Source organism: Notolepis coatsorum (genome assembly GCF_963971535.1).
Source record: "Notolepis coatsorum genome assembly, chromosome: 8".
NCBI lineage: Eukaryota > Metazoa > Chordata > Actinopteri > Aulopiformes > Paralepididae > Notolepis > Notolepis coatsorum.
The window spans coordinates 39,668,588-39,688,547 of record NC_140172.1 but is presented as its reverse complement, the minus strand read 5'-3'; the positions used below and the strand labels follow the sequence as shown (position 1 = coordinate 39,688,547).

General features: G+C 43.0%; 1 protein-coding gene across 1 annotated transcript in view; it reads left to right on the top strand.

The window, feature by feature from the left end:
- Nucleotides 1–19,960, top strand: part of LOC311233741 (sodium/hydrogen exchanger 6-like) — a 49,757-nt gene that overhangs the window by 17,986 nt on the left and 11,811 nt on the right. The window contains exons 8-14 of the mRNA XM_084320746.1: nucleotides 438–543; nucleotides 1,692–1,780; nucleotides 3,610–3,723; nucleotides 7,846–7,957; nucleotides 12,454–12,607; nucleotides 13,376–13,406; nucleotides 15,101–15,186. Of these exons, the coding sequence (XP_084176872.1) occupies nucleotides 438–543; nucleotides 1,692–1,780; nucleotides 3,610–3,723; nucleotides 7,846–7,957; nucleotides 12,454–12,607; nucleotides 13,376–13,406; nucleotides 15,101–15,186 (692 nt within the window). The remainder of the gene's footprint in view (nucleotides 1–437; nucleotides 544–1,691; nucleotides 1,781–3,609; nucleotides 3,724–7,845; nucleotides 7,958–12,453; nucleotides 12,608–13,375; nucleotides 13,407–15,100; nucleotides 15,187–19,960) is intronic.

The following is a 19,960-nucleotide window of genomic DNA, read 5'->3' as shown; positions in this document are numbered from 1 at the left end:
AGATCAGTGACGTCAGTGGCCCACTGTGTTACAGTGATGATGTCAGAGCAAGGGAAACCAGCGGCGTACACTTGAAACAGCATCCAACCAGTACACCACACATCCTGTACAGATTTATTGATCTGAATCTAAGTACTGATCTGGTGGCTATAGGATATAGATGTTGACCACTTTGCAAAGATAACTACTTTTTTTATTTAAAAGAGAATATGGGGATCTTTGCTTTTGGAAAGAGTGATTAGTAACCTCATTACAGAATACGTCGGAGCCTCTAGGGGGCGGTATACACATGAGACACACATTGTAGAAGAATATCATCTGACTCAAATAGCATCGGAACAGGATTTTTCTGGACTGTGCACTCTATACATCTCTATGATTAATGTGTATGTTGATTAATACGTCTGTGCTGCCCCTTGACTTCCTGTTCCTGTCACGTGACCAAGTTCACCAAGCTGAGAGATTTCCCTCTGTTGGAGACTGCTCTGTTTTTCCTCATGTCCTGGAGCACCTTTCTACTGGCCGAGGCCTGCGGGTTCACTGGTATGCACACACACGTGCACACACGCACACACACACACACACACACACACATACCAGGGTTTCCGTTAGAAAAAATTGTTGCCGGTCTCCGTGACCTGCAAGATTTCAATCTACCGGACAAATGAGATTAATTCCGGTCATAGTTTATTGAGCTTTAAAACAATTGATAGGCAGGCTATATAAAGAATGTCATCCTCAAGGCATGTAGATTTATAATATTATTACTTAAAACTAGGCTACTTTCGCGTATACAGTCATTAATATATTCCAAATAAAATAAGTCCCTCGATACTCCGTGCTGCTGCTGACTTGAATTAAAATAGACCGCGTATGTGGGCAGTCGGTCCGACACTAAACAGCAGTCTGTTATAATAACATTTTTATGAGCTAACGAATTCCGTTATATTGGACATTTGTATTAATTATATCAAGCGAAGAACTGAGAAAGCAGAGAGACGGCAACATTATCGTGGTTTGCGTGACGACTCTCTCCACCTCGCAACGACTTATTTGCAAAGAGTATGGCGCTGCAGAGCAGCTGATTCAGCTGTTATTGGCTCTTTTCTGGGAACCACACAGCAGCGCCCCCCACCCAACATTGGCTGAAAATGGCTGAATTGGAGTACTGCTGGAATACTGCATTGTGCTGCTGCTGCTCCGGCTCTGCAGCTTCACAAAAGTTCGCACACCCAGCACTAAACTCTCGCTGACAACGTCGTTGTCATTATTAGAAGCAACGAGGAAACAAATGTAATGATCGTTTCGTTCATCGCATAGGCTATTTAATTTTAGCCTATTTTAATACAATTCAAATAATCAAATTGTGCTTAGACTCAGGGAATTATTTTCACCGGACATTAAGACCGGAGAGATTAAATATGTCGGACTTCAACAGATTTTGCCGGTCAAATACCGGTAATTACCGGCTAACGGAAACGCTGACACATACACACCACACCACACCCACAGTCCATCCAATTTTGTGATGATTTCTCATCAGCAACAACAATTGAGATAAACACACATGTACGCGAGCACTCACACACATGCACTCTAAATGTCAGTCGTGTTATTTGTGTGATGCTGAGCTGAGGTACAGTGAGCTGAGGTACAGTGAGCTGAGGTACAGTGTGTGTCTCCTCCTGCAGGGGTGGTGGCGGTGTTGTTCTGTGGGATCACTCAGGCTCACTACACCTTCAACAATCTCTCCCCTGAATCCCAAGAGAGGACCAAACAGGTAACACACACACACACACACACACACACACACACACACACACACACACACACACACACACACACACACACACACACACACACACACACACACAAAATAAAAGTATGAAATTCGGACATTTTCATTCAAAATATGTACATTTATTTTAACCTCTTAAGCCCGGGCCGAGAATTATTTCACATCACAAATAGATCAATACAGTCCGTATTAAGTGATGTTGGGTTTCTTTTTCAAATGTAGCCAAGAGTAAAGACCCGAACCCTATCAAAACAGCAGTCAAAGTGTATATTTTCAGCACTACGTTTGTTTAGCAATGATTTTAAATGTTATTAGTGAAATATGAGCTTATAAAAATCTCTGCGCATTGCATAGCAAACCGGATGATTTAGATGCGATGCTGTCATTAAATTGTTTTAGTCCTAAGAAAGAGGAGACCCAGGGCTTCCGATGGACACATTTCATAAAACTACACTACCCAGTTCACACCAGCCGCAGTCAAAGCTGCAGCCGTTTGACGTGGAAAAAATAATATTGACGTGATTTTCGTGTTTATATCTCACAGGTTGAACAAACCTCAACATTATTGCCATAAAATGCAACATATATTGTTTCTTTACCTTTCTGTGAACGTCTAGCAAAAAACGCATCTCAATCCGGTAAGAAATGGCGGAGCTATGGACATTATACAAAAGTAACTGTACTTACACTTTGCTGCCCTATATCGGGCGCCTGGTGGTACCAAATCTTCCCAACTCTGCCATTGGGAAGAGGAGATTTGGGCCGATCCTCTTAAGCCAAGTCATAGATGTATGACTTGGCCATAATAAGGTCATTTATAGGCCTGATATTCTATATACTATATTCATATTGAATGTGTCCGGATGGCAAAATTCAGTACTGTATCTATATCTACAAAAAAACCTGTACATCATCTGCCCTTTATTCATTTAATTTGATTTTTAGTACACTTGATCTCAAGAAGGTGCTGAATCACTTTTGGTGATACAGTATTTATGTTATTCACCGTCAAAAGATGAAAAAATAAAAAAGAGAACAATGTATATTCTCCTATGGTTCATTACAATTATTTAGGCATAGTAACAGACACAATATTTCTGACACTGGGAATACATTCCCTGAGGTCCATAGTTGTGCCTAGATACCAAGAACATGCAAATGGACCTTGTAGAAGTGGAGGAATCTTACATTTACTTAGGTATGTACTTTTAGGCGGATTTTCTGAAAATATGGCTAGGGCTTAACAGATTAAGTGTCAACTCGCTACACATTTCACCTTATTTGTGCTGACTTGGTGCATCTGGGCAAGCAAACTGTCCATCCCTGGGTGTGTTTGGAATATTGAAAAAGACATCCAGGCTTGTGAATATTGCATGACTGGAAACATCCCTCCGACAGCTGTAGTAACAAACCGTGACGATCGTGTTCAGGCCTTTATGCATTACAGCCGTTCACCGTGTGTGCAACCGAGTCTAGATGCTGATCTGAATCAGAGTGGAAGACGAGACACATTGTGGGTGGCGGCCTTCAGGCTATAAGACCAGGTTGTACCTGCAGTCCAGCTTTCACAGCAAAACCAAGAACGTCACTAGTATACACAGACCATGACACTGAATGATCAGCAAACTTGATACACGCACACACACACACAAACAAACAAACAAACAAACAAACAAACAAACAAACAAACAAAGGCTGCTGTGTAGTCATTTGATTAAATCAATAACATAGTTATATTAGTTAGTAATGTTTATTTGTTTGTTTTTAAGACACTATTAATTTATGTTTCTTTCTTCCTTCCCTCCCTTCAGTTGTTTGAGCTGCTGAACTTCCTGGCGGAGAACTTTATCTTCTCCTACATGGGCCTGACTCTCTTCTCCTTCCAGTCGCACGTCTTCAACCCCATGTTCATCATTGGCGCCTTTGTATCCTTTGCCTGACGTTGGCCCACATACAGAGAAAACAGGGTCCTCATGGATGGTGATGTTAGTCCACATACAGAGAAAACAGGGTCCTCGTGGATGGTGATGTTAGTCCACATACAGAGAAAACAGGGGACATGACACTTAGCTTCACATCTATGATAATTGATGTCCTTGATTATTATTCTCTGACCTCTGGCCTTTCTACATGAAACCATAGGTGGCCTTTGGGTTCAGGGGGGCCATTTCAAAGTCAAACATGTGGCCCTTCCCTTATCCTAAGCCACGCACGCCGCCCGCACGCGTCTATTCGAATTAGTGGTCTGCAAGGGCCTTGAAATAAAGCCCGAGCCCTGCCCGAGCCCGTGAACTTCAGGCCCTGCCCGAAAATAAGCCCGACTGTAAATAATATTTTAAGCCCTAGCCCGCGTGAAAACCTGAAAAAAAATTATTATTATTATTAAAATATAATTTTTTTTGTATTTGTTTTAAATATTCTAAACACTTTATATATTAACTTAATAAATAAACAAAAACGAAAATGTCCAATAGGTCTGCCTAAATAACGCATATCACGCTGAAAACTAAGAAGCATTTATGCCTCCCTCCCAGTGCTCGCTTATAGAGCAGCCTCGTAAAACGTATTGAAGGCTATAGAATCTTCTTTGACACACACACACGACACAATAGCCTACTCAGTCACTATACAAACAAACAGAAATCAGATTTCGAGCAGAGCAACATAATGAAAAGCACAACAAAACAGGTAGCGACCCAGCAAATAATAAACATCACTCACCACGACGTCAGCAACGCGTTGAACAACTTTAACAAAACTTCGCCAACCGGCTACATACATCCAAGTACAAATAAAACGTTCGCCAACTGGCTATATTCCAACACAACCAATCGAGTTGTCCCCGGCCTGAGTTCTCCCTGCGCGCTGCGGTAATTACATCCAAATGTTTCTCTGATGACAGCTTGGCGCAAAAGAGAAAACGAATCTTAAGGGAAACGAAGGTTATCCTATAACCCTAGTTATATATAAAAAAAAAAAAAAAACGCAAAAAAGAAAAAACGGCGGTGCCCGGGCCCGGCAGAGCCCGAATTATTTATAAAAAAAAAGCCCTAGCCAGCCCGAACCCGCCGGACCGGGCCCCGTCGGGCCTGGGCAAGGTTGCAGTGCACTAATTCGAATCCCAACCAGTTCATGCTTCCGCGTTCGCGTTTTGCGCTCTGATTGACCACTGACCTACGCTAGTTTTGCCTCCCCCGGTATGAGCGTAGAAATAATGCATGGACACTTTGAAATGGGTATCACAGTAGTACGCCCTACTGTAGTAAGTCCTACTGTAGAACATGAGATATTAGCATGACATCTGATTTATTAATGCCAATACTAAAGATTAGGGACAAACGCAATTGGCACAAGTGTAAATCATGGATTAGTCACTCAGTTTAAACATCAGACTTAGCTCACCTCGTTCGTCTGTTGCCTGTGGATCCTATGGTCACAAGTTCAAATCACTCTTGGTTAAATTTTAATTTTTTTTACGTTTAATTAATTTATCCACTCTGGTTGGATGGTGTGTATGTATATGTATGTATTGTGCTGTATAATGACAATACATTTTAATCGAATCTCATTTTGAAATCGCTACCTGTTGAGTGGATCACCATGGTGCAATGCTCTCACTTCTGAAGCTGGCTGCCACTGTCGTGTCCATAGGCAGCGTAGCGATTTCAAAATGAGATTCGATTAAAATGTATTGTCATTATACAGCACAATACATACATATACATACACACCATCCAACCAGAGTGGATAAATGAATTAAACGTAAAAAAAAAACTGGAACTTCCAGAACCGGAAGTTAGGAACCGGTTCCTATTAGAACCGGTTTTCGGTGCCCAACCCTAATCCTATGTAAGCACCACATTGCTTTGGTCTGACATGCTGGTGCTCTAGTGACATTTAATGGCTGAAACTACTCAGTATGCCTTTAAAACCCTCTACAGCTAGGGCGGCTAGGTGGTGTAGTGGGCAAGTCGCTCGCCACCAATGCTGGGTTCGAGCCCAGCTCTCTGCGTTGCTATCAGCTTGGCTGGTCGTTCACACTAACACAATTGGCAGTGTTAGGGGTGGGAAAAGCTGATGGGTGGGTCCTGGGCGTTGTGGACAGCGACCCCTACAGTTCGGTCGGGGCGCCTGCACAGCGAGGGTAGGATCTGGAGAAAGGTAGTGTGACCTTCCACACGTTACACTCTCCCGGTGAGAATCTGCGCTGCCAGGCTGGCTGCCGGCTGGCTGCACATGTGTCGGAGGAAAGCATGTGACAGTCTCTGGCCTCCCGGACCAACAGTAGGGGGGGGGGTGCGCAACAACCAGGAAGGGGGTTGGGAATTGGCATAACGACTAACAGTGGGATGGGAGAAAAAAATCGGAAAAAGGAGGGGGAAAAAAAGATAGCGTTAAAAAAAAAAAAAAAAAAAAAAAAGCTCTAAGTTACATTCTGTAAGTGAATCTCTCTGAGGAAATCACACATCTCTCACATCTCTCACACACACACACACACACACACACACACACACACACACACACACACACACACACACACACACACACACACACACACACACACACACACCCACCTAGTACACACACACGCCTAGTACACACACACACACATATTTATTTTTTGACCAAATCTTTTTATTTTCAAACAAGAAACAACACAGCACAATAATGACAATATTACATAACAGACATCCAAGAACACAACTAACACAACAATGACTAGACAATAAATTAGACCTATTATATATCGGATACACAACCAGTCAATACAATTTGTCACAAAGAAAAGGATAACAAAATAAAATCTTTACTATAAAAAGTGCTTACCGAGCCCCCTCCACCTCCAGGTCCAGCAACCGCAAGCCACAGTCCCGGAGGACCCACAGCCCGGCCCCCCCGCGAGCCAAAGCACCACGCCTCTTTAGCGCCTCGACCTGCAGAGACCCCGAACCGCGGCCCACCCCAGCCAGAGCCCACGATCACCAGACCCAGATCAGAAGGGGGTCAGAAAATATACATAGGACCAATATTGAATGAAAAATAATAAACAAAACAAAATTAAAAATACAAAAACACCATAACCATCAACATACATGAATATTCGCTCTATCTCCCCCCCCCCCACCCCAATCACCCGCGCCGTGGATATCTCAAGATAAATCACATCCAACAGTACACACACACACATATATACACAAACACACACATACAAACACACACACACACATACAAAAACATTGGCTAAACCAGTGGTTCTCAAATTGTGGGGCACAGAGTAAATGGGGAGAGAGAGTCACTCACTCACTCACTCACTCACTCACTCACTCACATGTGATAATATTGGACAGAGATATACATGTGTACAGAAATACGTTGAGCATATAGAAATATCTGCTATGAATAAAAGTCGAATAAAATGCTGGATTAGTACCAGCAGCAAACTAGCATCCTCTCTGACTAAAGGGCTCTACATGCTGTGATTCATGTTTTGTAGAAGTTGCATCTTGAGTCATCCCTCCTAGCTGTGTCAATTCTTTCACAATGGTCCTAGCCTTAGTCAGAGGAGATGCAGTCGCGTCGCAGTTGCCCGAGCATGTAGAGCCCTTAAGGCTAGGACCATTGTGAAATAATTGACACAGCTAGGAGGGATGACTCAAGATGCAACTTCTACAAAACAGGAATCGCAGCACCCATAATGATTTGCATCATCCAAGGTCTTAAAGGGGCACTTCACTGAAAAACACTGATTTACTTACAAGGCTCTTATCCATTTTGCACACATTCATTTAGTTTGACAGTTGTATTTTCCTCACTCTCAAACTATAGGCCTATTGAGCACCTGCAGGCTGTCACACCCGTGTGAGGGGGTTGGAATCGGTTCAAGAGATTTGAAAGCACTTTGAGATATCTTTCTTTATAACTGATATTGGTTTTCTCTGTTTGCTTTTAATTACCGGTACATGCCAACCTCTACCTTTCACTCTGAATACCATTGCCCTCTATTGCCACTCAGTACATTGTTTCCTTGACCTTGCTGCGCTGTGCAGTTGGCGGTGTTCTTGGGCAGGGCAGCCAACATCTACCCTCTGTCCTTCCTGCTCAATCTAGGCCGCAAGCACAAGATCAAATCCAACTTCCAGCACGTCATGATGTTTGCAGGTATTGTGCAAACACATCCTGAGTCATCGAATTGTTACTGACTTTACACTGTGAAACCTTCACGCAGCTAGTTGAAAATGGCATGCAACATCATTTCCATAACAGTTCCACAAAGCAATTAAAAAATAATCAAAGTTGCATGCCACACAACTTGATTTAATTGTTTGTTCCACTAACATTACTTAGCTACCGTAATTCCTCTAATAGTAACCGGGTCTCAAATACAAACCGGGTCTCTATTAACGGCCGGGTGCGCTCTTGAGCTAAGCAATTATAAGCCGGCCTCCTAATACAAGCCGGGTTACTAATATACTGAGCTGCATACTGAGCTAGTTACTTGATTTCACTTTGAAAACGTTGAAATGACCAGTGACCACCTGTAATTGCACTGTTTACTATTTCATACAGTACTTGGTTTCAATAAATGAACCCAGTACATTTTACTGGGTTCAAACTGACACAAAATGTTGATTTATTCATTATGATCCGTTTGAAAATTTGAAATATAGGCCTCCCTCTTATACAGGCCTCCTCCTAATACAAGCCTGGTACCCGCTACAGTTGAAACAAATACAAGCCGGGGTTACTATTAGAGGAATTACGGTATATTAGTATCCAGGGGTGTAAAGTACTTGAGTAATTGTACTTCGTTACAATACTTAAGTACTGTTTTGGGCGATTTGTACTTTACTCGAGTATTATTAGGTTTGTATACTTGTACTTTTACTCAATTACATTTCAGAGAAAAAAAACAAATCCCCAACAATGGAAAATTAACCCGCCCATACCCATGCTGATTGGTCCTTGTGCAAGACTAGAAAGCATGGATCTTTGATTAAACACTTGCTATCAGAACAATAGACAGTCAGAAAAAAAGTTTTTACTTTTACTTTTTAGTACTTAAGTACATTTAAAAGTAGAAACTTTTTTACTTTTACTCAAGTGTGTTTTAGTGACTTTTACTTAAGTACGATTTTGAGACTGTACCCATACTTTCACTTAAGTATAATTCCTGGGTACTTTTTACACCCCTGTTAGTATCACACTCATGTAATTTGGCGTAGCCACCATAAAAACAGCTTGACAACCTGTCACTTGACTGGTGTCAGTGAAGGTCTTTACTGTGGTGGGACGTGAGGTCTCTTGTAACTAAATAAATACTGCCTCTCCAAACACCTTGTGTGCTTTGCTAGCTCAGTCTTGATTAAAGAATAAGATGTTTGTCCAACAGAATAGTTTTACATTCATCAATCAAATCACGGCAGTGACATTTTATAACAGTTAATACCAAGTGCATCAATGTTAGCTAGATCAGCTGATGCAAATAGATGTGAATAGTTAGGTGGGTACATGCTAATGTTGTGACAGTATCATTACTGTCAAGGAGGAATGAATTCAGTCATCTTTTATTACTAGGTACAAAGTACTGAAGCTGCTCCATAGACTTGTGCTGGGTCCAGCTGGACTAGGCAAGCCTAGTCTTGTTTCATCTGTCATATATAGACTCGTGCTGGGTCCAGCTGGACAAGCCTAGTCTTGTTACATCTGTCATATATAGACTTGTGCTGGGTCCAGCTGGACAAGCCTAGTCTTGTTACATCTGTCATAGACTCGTGCTGGGTCCAGCTGGACAAGCCTAGTCTTGTTACATCTGTCATAGACTCGTGCTGGGTCCAGCTGGACAAGCCTAGTCTTGTTACATCTGTCATATATAGACTCGTGCTGGGTCCAGCTGGACAAGCCTAGTCTTGTTACATCTGTCATATATAGACTCGTGCTGGGTCCAGCTGGACAAGCCTAGTCTTGTTACATCTGTCGTATATAGACTCGTGCTGGGTCCAGCTGGACAAGCCTAGTCTTGTTTCATCTGTCATATATAGACTCGTGCTGGGTCCAGCTGGACAAGCCTAGTCTTGTTTCATCTGTCGTATATAGACTCGTGCTGGGTCCAGCTGGACAAGCCTAGTCTTGTTACATCTGTCATAGACTCGTGCTGGGTCCAGCTGGACAAGCCTAGTCTTGTTACATCTGTCATAGACTCGTGCTGGGTCCAGCTGGACAAGCCTAGTCTTGTTTCATCTGTCATATATTGGTTTCTCACCAGATCATATCATCTGGGACATGTCATTGTAGCTACATTTGCATCTTATTTCTCATGTATAAATTTCACTTCAATGTCATGTATAAATTATCACTTTTTCTTCTGGCACCATGGCTACTTTGTTTCATAATGACTGTACCGGAAAATAGGAAGAGAGCTATCAGTGCACTGATGCTTGTTGATATGCTGGAGGAAAGAACCTGACCTATGAGTATGGGTGAGAGACTGGCTAGTGGCTACTCAAGAGTGATTGAGTTGAATTTTTTTTGCTTGACACCATTACCTGGCACATTATGGGTGTTTCCATTGGCTGTTGCATGAAACTAGTTTCACAAAGTGCAGATGTTTGCAACTGGTTGCGGCTGAGTTTCAAAGAAGTTTCAAGCCAGCATTGTACGCTTCATTTCCAACACACATTGTCAATTCACTTAGTGGTTGACCGATGATGATGATAACTTGACAAAGGTCATGATCTAGACCAGCGGTTCCCAAACTTTTTTGGCCGTGCACCCCCTGTCACCTCCCGACCTAGCTGACGCACCCCCCAATGGGTTTCTGTTAGAAAAAATTGTTGCTGGTCTCCGTGCACAGATTTTATTTTTTATTTTATCCCTTTATGGATAGGGAATTTCTTTATTTAATTAAAATGTTCACGACAACATGGATGCATGTACTCTGCCAGCATGTTTAATATCCATAATACTAAAGGTTTGACTAAGATTTTAATGACATTTTATTGTAAAAAAAAAATAATAATAATAATTTTTACCACCATTAGCCTTTTCATGTCACGCACCATCTAGAGGGCGCTCGCGCACCACAGTTTGGGAACCACTGATCTAGACAACTGTGTTTCAACCAAATCTAATTCCATAGCAACACCCCTATGTTTTTTTTGTTTGGATCCACTTTTTCTCCTATTTTTCTCCCATCCCAATTTCGTGATTCCAATTCTTCCCTCCCCTGTCTTGAACGTTGCTAGACTATGCCTCCCACTGGTCGCTCGTAGTGAGGATAGAAGCCTTGCATCACGTGTCCCCTCCGGTACACGAGGAGGCAGCCTGTCTCATCTTTTCACCAGACAGCTCGAACTCTCAGTGGCTAGGAGTAACGCGTGGGAGGCTCACACTGCCCCCGATACTTCTTGTTTCTGCTGTACAGGCGTCACCCAACCGACCTGTAGGAGTCGCTGTCCACAACGTCCAATCCCCACCCACCGGCTTTCCCACCCTCTAACACTGCCAATTGTCTTAGTATGATGGCCGGCCAAGCCGGTAGCAATGCCGATAGCTGGGCTCGATACCAGCATCTCCTGCGTTAGTGGCGAGCGCCTTGCCCACTGTGCCACTTAGCCGCCCCACCCCTACTATGTTTTGATGATTAGCAGCCTTTTCCCATACAAGTCTTTGCATTGGAAACAAGTATAATGTCAAAAGGTCTTGTATTCTGTATAACTCCTTGTGTACTGGCTTTGGAAATCCTAGACAATTAAAACTGGTTAGATGTATGTATTTATTTTTCAGTTTGGCTCAGTCTAAGGAACATCTTTTGTATTTTTTTATCCAAATGTTGACATTGTTGTGTCAGTGATTCACACACCATCACATGGAGTGTGCAGCAGTCAAACTGCATGTTGGCTGTAGGGTCAAGAGTTTTGAGAGAGCCAAGAGAGATGACTACACTGCCCCCCTCTGGCTGCTTTTTGTTATGAACATTGTATGAGCCCCCCTCAATAGATCACAACATTTAGCCCCATAAACCATAATCTCGCTTGAATCTCATTTGTTTAATTATGAATATTATGAGTGTAGAGGAGCTTGGGACGTGATGGCTTAATTCCCATGCTCAATTATGTCTCATAGGTTGATGTAGCAAGTTTTTGGTTAATACCATTAGTTGCACAGGTTTGGTGCGAAACCAAACAATGTTTGACCACTTTAAGAATAGAAAAATGCTGTCGGAAATCCCACATTAAGACACCAAGACCTTGGCCTAGGTCTTTAGTTTCTCAAAAAATGGCTTACAGATTATTACACCTTTGAAATACTTACATTAGGTAAATTGAAATGGCTACTATTGGTACCTTGGTAGACTGGCAGTCAATATTAAGGGCTATTTCACAGAAAAACATTGATTGTGCACATCATCTCACACATATTCCAAAACTCTGTTCTACGACAGTTTTCCACATGTTGATTTGGTTTGCCACTGAGAGTTAATGAGTTTGAATATGTCCTTCATATATGTCATCAGAAGACACTGAATCCTTGTGTTGTGTTAATTACACCTCAATGAAATGATGGAGATGGAAAAAACCAATCCCTCTCGAAAGGGAGTCACTAAGAAAAAGGCTATTACTTCATCTCTCCTTTTGTCTCTCTCTTCTACTGCCCAGGTCTGCGTGGGGCCATGACGTTTGCCCTGTCTATCCGTGACACGGCGTCTTATGCCCGCCAGATGACGTTCTCCACCACCCTCCTCATCGTCTTCTTCACTGTGTGGGTCTGTGGTGGGGGTACCACCCCGATGCTGTCCTTAATGAGCATTCGGTGAGGCTCTGCTCTGAAAAAGCTCAAAAGCATTGTTTTTTTCCAGAAAACCTGACTTTTTGTTTTCATAATAATGAATGGGGGTGTAGTGTAGTTCAGTAGAAAATAGTTCCTGTGGATCATCATGAGTAACCGCAGTGTTTCCCCTGAAAAGAAATTCAGCAGCGGTGCTGTGCCTCTAGGGCGGTCCGGGGGCATGCCCCCCCGGAACTTTTTTTAAAAAAAAATTTACATTTTAAAGTTAAATGCATCAATCTTGTGCACTTTGAGAGCACTATGATGAGCTTTGTGCTCAAAACACAAAATCGACTAGACTGCAGTGCTTTCTCCCTGCAGCCTTTTCCTCAGGCCAGTCTTTTACATTAAGCACCCCCCACAGCCCAAATGAAATGATAAAAAAAAAAATATTATTATTATTTATTTTTTATATATATTTTTTTAATAGTCTAGTTCATAGCAGCCCCGGCGCTGCTGAATGCATATAGGGGAAACACTGAACCGGGTGCGTTGAGCGCAACAAACTGAGTGCCAGTCAGCTCCATTTTATGGGGGACCATTGTGACATCACAAGGAGCAATAATTCTGAACAGCTTGTTTAAACGTGTGAAAACTTCAAACCCTGGCCAAAAGGCAAGGAGTACCTATGTAATTTCCCCCCAGCGTCTAAATAATAGTTCAGATGACCAAATCCATACCAGGACTAGGCTAAATCCATTTTCCATAATATGTCCCCATTAAACTCACAACTCTTGTCCCTCTCTCCCTCAGGGTGGGTGTGGACTCTGATCAGGAGAATTCTGTAAGTAACCAGAACTCTTACAGCATCACAATACATTCAAAGCAAATTGTAGTTGTCATACAGTGTATCCTATCCAGAGGCCATTCAATCAATTTGAAAGAAATGTAAATATATATATATATATATTAGTGCTGTCAATCGATTAAAATAATTTAATCGCGATTAATCGCATGATTGTCGATAGTTAACTCGCAAATTAATCACATGTAAAAAAAGAAAAAAAAACATGTATCTACCGTAAACGGATATTTTTCAAGTTCCAAGTTTTAATACTCTTATCAACATGAGAGGCAACAAATGCTTGCTTTATGCAGCCATTTAACACAAAAGGATGACCCTCATGCAAATTTGCATCAAATTCAAAACAGAGTTATGCACAAAATAACTTAAAAGAAAATAATAATTTAAAACAATGAATAAAGTGTGCGTGAAAATAATAGGGGAAAGAAAACGTTAGGAACTTGTTACATTCACCCACACAAGGGCTGAGTAATCACCCCCCCCCCCCCCTCTCTCTCACACACACTCTCCCACCTCTTTCTCTCTTGCCCCTTCCTCATCTCTCACCCCCCCTCTCTCTCTCTATATCTCACACACACACACACACACACACACACACACACACACACACACACACACACACACACACACACACACACACACACACACACACACACACACACACACACACGCACACACACACACACACACACACACACACACACACACACTTCAGAAACAAACATAGTATCGATGAGCGCATCAATAATACACCTGAGTGAAGTCTAGTAAAAAAAAAAGTAAAACAAAAAAATCTTAAAAGTTAATCGTGAGTTAAAAAAAATAGTGGCGTTAATAGAATCGGGCGATACCGCGTTAACTTTGACAGCCTATATATATATATAATCTCTCCAATCCCATGATTTCACTTTCAGTGGTGGGTGTCCCATTTGTTCACAACTCTGTATGATAGCATGTACAATAATGCTGTATATACCATATATATATATGTATTCTTACTGTATATAAATATATATATACAGTATATCCACCTGTCTGTACATACCTGCACATCATAATTTTACATATCTGTAGATAGTGACCATACTGTCTTTATACCTATATCACTGTACATATTGGTATTATAACTCTGTACATACATCTCATTAGCACTACACCCAGTAGTACCAATTTATATATTTTATACCTAGTTTAATCACCTGTATGTTGTATATTACTATTGCACTTTACTGTTAGATTTGCACTCTGGTTGGATGCCAAAGTAAAATTTGTTATATGTGCTGTATAATGACATTATATTTTAATCGAATCTAATCTAATTTGGATTGCATATTATTACACCTTTGAAATACTTATTACAACCGCAGTTTCCACAAATCACAGTTTCACAGTATTCTATTCCATTCTACACACTCATCAACAAACACACTGTCACAACGTTTCACAAATTGATCACAAATTGACTTGTTTTTCAAGACAGCCACTACAAAATCATGTGTTGTTGTTGTTCTCCCTGTGCTTCCTACCATGTATATAAGCAGGTGATGTTGTTCTCCCTGTGCCTCCTACCATTTGTATAAGCAGGTGATCTTGTTCTCCCTGTGCCTCCTACCATGTGTATAAGCAGGTGACGATGTTGTTCTCCCTGTGCTTCCTACCATGTGTATAAGCAGGTGACGATGTTGGATGGAACACAGCGGAGCAACACCAAGCATGAGAGCGCCTGGCCCTTCAGGATCTGGTACAACTTCGACCACAAGTATCCTTTCATCCTCGCACCACATCTTTAGGATATGGTTTTATTGTCCTCTGTCTGCCAGAAGAAAATCTGTGTAGAAAATAGGTTTCTAGGTCCACATAAAAATTACTTTATGGCTTTGAGAGCAGAATAAAGAGAGAGAGCTACAGTACAAGTTACAACATGTATAGTATAGTCATAGCCGTGTTGCCGAGGCAAGAACTTTTGCAATATCTTTTGTAGATGTCTAAGGTAAAAGCTTTTTTGGTCCTTTTCAATAGTGTGACACTAACAGGTTCCGTCCACCAGGCGGTGTTGTTCCTACTATACGGGCCAACCTTTATTAAAAAACATCGGGCGGGATCCACAAAGAATGGATTGCACGGTGCTAATTGCACCCTTACTTACAATTCATTATGAATTGAAAATGGGGGACCCTGATGTAAACAAGATGAATGTCTTTCTCTGGTCTGCATTCCCTTAACAATTGTGTGTATTGAGCCGTACTGTATTGTACCCATTCTTCAATCTGTTAATACAATTTTCAATCAATCAATCACCGCGCAGGGTCCCCCATTTTCAATTCATAATGAATTGTAAGTAAGGGTGCAATTAGCACCGTGCAATCAATTCTTTGTGGATCCCGCCCATAGTACCTTAGATGCTTTTACTGCAGTATATGACTTGGGGGAGAGGTGCAGAGTTTTGTGTTGTTATCCCTAATAGGGTTATCAGCCTGAACCAGCCAGAAGGAATTTAGACTATTCCTTTCAGTTGAATCAATGTCCTTGGCAGTCACGTCAAGTGTACATACAGAGTTTAGCAAATCATACGAAGTTAAGCAAAAAGGAAAAGGCATATAAAATCACACAGCATATACAATCATAACAATTAGACAAGTAAGGATAACAATCAATTAAAACATGTACAATTTGATTGACAAAGGTTGGAGATCAAGGTTTTAAACTCTGCAACAGAGGGGAACATCTCAAGCTTTAAGGACTGTTGGAGTTCATTCCATGAGCTAGGGGCATCATAGCAATATGCATATTTACCCTGCTCTGAGCAAACTCGAGGGACCTTAAGGACAAGCCAGTCACTAGAACGGGTTCCATAGGTACCAAGATTTCATTCCAATAATGATGTGAATGATAAGGAGGTAGCTTACCAATAAGGGCCTTAAAAATGAACAAATACCAGTGTTTGTTGCACCTCTCCATCAGCGAGGACCAACCAGCCTTCTCATGAAGGACACAGTGACGAGTGTCGTATTAATCATTAGTGATGAATCTGAGGCCAGAGCAGTGGCGGCTGGCCACTGGGGGCGCTCGGGCGCCGACCCCCCTGGTTAAAAGAAGAACAAGAAATCTTTTTGTTTTTGTTTTTTGTTTTATAGCCCTATAAATGGATTCTTAATAGGACTAGTTGTTAAAGATCCCTAAATATTCAGCACAACAATTGAATGAGGTTGGAGTGGGGTGGAATTTGGCAATGATCACGTGATGATCACCAGTACGACACATCTTCAGTTGTGTTCCCCGACCTCATTGGGTGTTTCGGCCATTTATCACAATACACCCTCTGCCGAGGTTGGCCCACCACAGGCTGATCAGGCCTGGGTGTGTGTCGCACAGTGGCACCACGTGTTCATTTAGCAGCCCATGATGCGTCTCTACGTTTCAGCCACAACCAGTGACTGCTCCGTTCTGCTGCAGTGGCAAGTTCTTTGATTGCCTTTCGTTGGGCCTGTCCTCTGATCCCTACTTCCTTCAGGAGCCTTGTGGTGGAACTGGCTACAAAGCCTCTGCAGCCCACCTCCACTGGCCACACCTTCACGTTCCAGCCCCGCCCCTCTGCTTCAGCTGCTAAGTTGGCATATCGCAGCCTCTTCCGTTCAAATGCCTCATCGATGGCTTCCTCCCATGGGACCGTCAGCTCAACGATGAAGACACGCCGGCAAGATTTGGACCAGAGGACCAGGTCTGGGCGCAGGTTGGTCGCTGCAATTTCAGATGGGAAGGTAAGCCTCTGGCTGAGGTCTACCCGCATTTCCCAATCCCGGGCTGCGTTCAGTGGGCCTGAGTTCGGAGGTGACGGCTTGGTCCGCCGTTTCTCCCCTTCCCGGATGAAGGTTGTTTTCCGTGGGAAGGTAGTTTGGGCATTTAGAGGCATGGCGTTGGTGGTTACTCTCTTGTTCTCAAGTTCGGCAGCCAAGCACTTCAGTACCTGGTTATGGCGCCAGGTGTATCTTCCTTGAGTTAGACTGGTCTTGCAACCCACTAAGATGTGTTTGAGGGTTGCTGGGGCTGCACACTGGAGACAGGCTGGGTCCTCTCCATACCAGAGATGTAGGTTGGTTGGTGAGGGCAGGACATCATATGTGGCTCTGATGATGAAGCTTAGCCTATTAGACTCCATGCTCCACAGTTCGTTCCACGTGATTTTCCTCCTCTCCACGCCCTCCCACTTCATCCACCGGCCTTGCTGGGCTTGAGAGACTGCCTTGGCACACCTGGCTGCTTCCTCCTGGTGGCGCACTTCCTCCACCACCATGTGCCGCCGTTCGGTTGGAGTAGCCTTTTGCCATGTGGGTGTAGTTGCTTCCAATCCAAGGCCCCCTCTGCCATGTTGGACATGCCCCACTATATCCCGGTGTCTGAGGGCGGTCTTTGCCACTGCAACTGCTGCAGATGGCTTCCATTTCCTCCCCGTTGCTAGGGTTGGAGCAGCACCTCTGACGAATGGATCCCGGGATTCTGTGAGAGTCATTTCCAGCCTTGATTTGGCACATTTGTACTCCTCCACCAGGCTTGAGATTGGTAGGGAGAGGGCTCCATTGCCATACAGGCCTATGCTGCTAAGGCCTCTCGGCAGTCCAAGCCACTTCCTCACATGTGCATTCACCAGTCTCTCCAGCCGATTGGCATGGGATAGAGTGACCTCATAGATGGCAATTGGCCACATGAGACGGGGCAGCAGTCCAAACTGAAAGCACCACAGCTTCAGCTTCCCAGGGAGAGCAGTGTTGTTGATCTGCTTGAGGCCAATGATTGTATCCTGCCTGAGTTGTTCCACCTGCTTCGAGTCTTTGAGTTCTGCGCTATACCAGCGGCCAAGGCTTTTGATAGGCTTTTCCAGAACAGTTGGTATTGGCTCGTTGTTAACGTGGAACCTCTCATTGGCGAGCTTGCCTTTGACAATGGAGATACTGCGGGATTTGCTTGGTTTAATCTCCATTCGTGCCCATTTGATGTTTTCCTGGAGTTTATCCAGCAGGCGTTTGGTGCATGCCTTTGTTGTTGTTATTGTCGTCATGTCATCCATGTACAATAATATAAACATGTTTAAAATGAATAATATTTACTCATTTTAAGTATGTTTGTGTTTCTAATGCACAATATAACGTTAATATATCAAATAAAAAAAATCGTTTTCCTGAACAGGAAGTGACTCACTGTCGCATAGCCGCATTTCTCCTAGCCGTATTTCTCTCGGCCTGGGCTAGACGCAATAGCGCTCTGAGTGCGCGTCACTGTTGTATCCGTCTGTCCAACTGTCATCGCTGTATCCGTCGCAGCCAATCAGTGCGTAACGCGCTGTGCGTTGAAATATGATGTTTATGATGGAAGCCGGGCGCGATTTGAAGCGGTCTAGGCAAGCAGCCTTAGCAGCGTCTAGAATTTCCATAGCCGCATTTCGCGGAGACGCTCTCTCTGATTGGCCAACGCCGGTTTCTGGTTAGGAACTTAGTATGATAGTTACTAGAGGCTGTTGTGTTGTGATGCAGACATGCAGTCACTCTGGACAGTGGGGATATACATCGACAACAACAGTCTGGGAGACTGGGACTGTGGGACAGTGGACATTATACACTTTATCAAGCCCTCCGGACCACGTTTCAACTAACTACAGTGAGTTAATGCGGTCTGTCTCTCTCTCGCTCTCTCTCTCTCGCTCTCTCTGTCTCTCTCTCGCTCTCTCGCTCTCTCTCTCTCTCTCTCTCTCTCTCTCTCTCTCTCTCTCTCTCTCTCTCTCTCTGTCTCTCTCTCTCTCTCTCTCTCTCTCTCGCTCTCTCTCGCTCTCTCTCTGTCTCTCTCTCTCTCTCTCTCTCTCTCTCTCTCTCTCTCTCTCTCTCTCTCTCTCTCTCTCTCTCTCTCTCTCTCTCTCTCTCTCTCTCTCAACACAGCGTGTTTCGCTGTGGCCGGGTATTGCATAATGGCTGAATGAATGAATGGTAACTTGTTTAAAATGACAAGATAGGCCTATATATGTGTTCATTATTGATTTGATGATCATACGTGTACTAATGTAGTATGAATCAATTAACTCGACTTAATGTTGGTAACGTTATGAGTCAGTATTCGCTTGGTCAGATGATTGCGAACACCCAAGTGACTTTCATACCGGCCACCACTGGGCCAGAGTGATATACAGAGTCCAAGGATTTAAGGGTTGAGGCCGCAGCATGCCTATAAATTACCATAGTCCAGGACTGATAAGAAAGCAAACTGCTCCGACAACTCTCTTCCTACTAATCAAAGGAAAGCTGGTTCTGTTTCTGTATAGGAAGCCAATTTTCTGTCGCAACTTGGAGGCAAGGTTGTCCACATGGAATTTAAATGGAATTTATCATCGAGCCACACCAAGATATTTATATTCAGTGACTCTCAATGCTAGAACCACTTACGGTAGATATGTGTAAATCATCATAATCAATGTTTCTGGCTCTAGAAAACACCAATTGAGTTAGAAGGGCCTGTTTACCCTGTCAATGCTTCTTTAAAACAAATCCCAG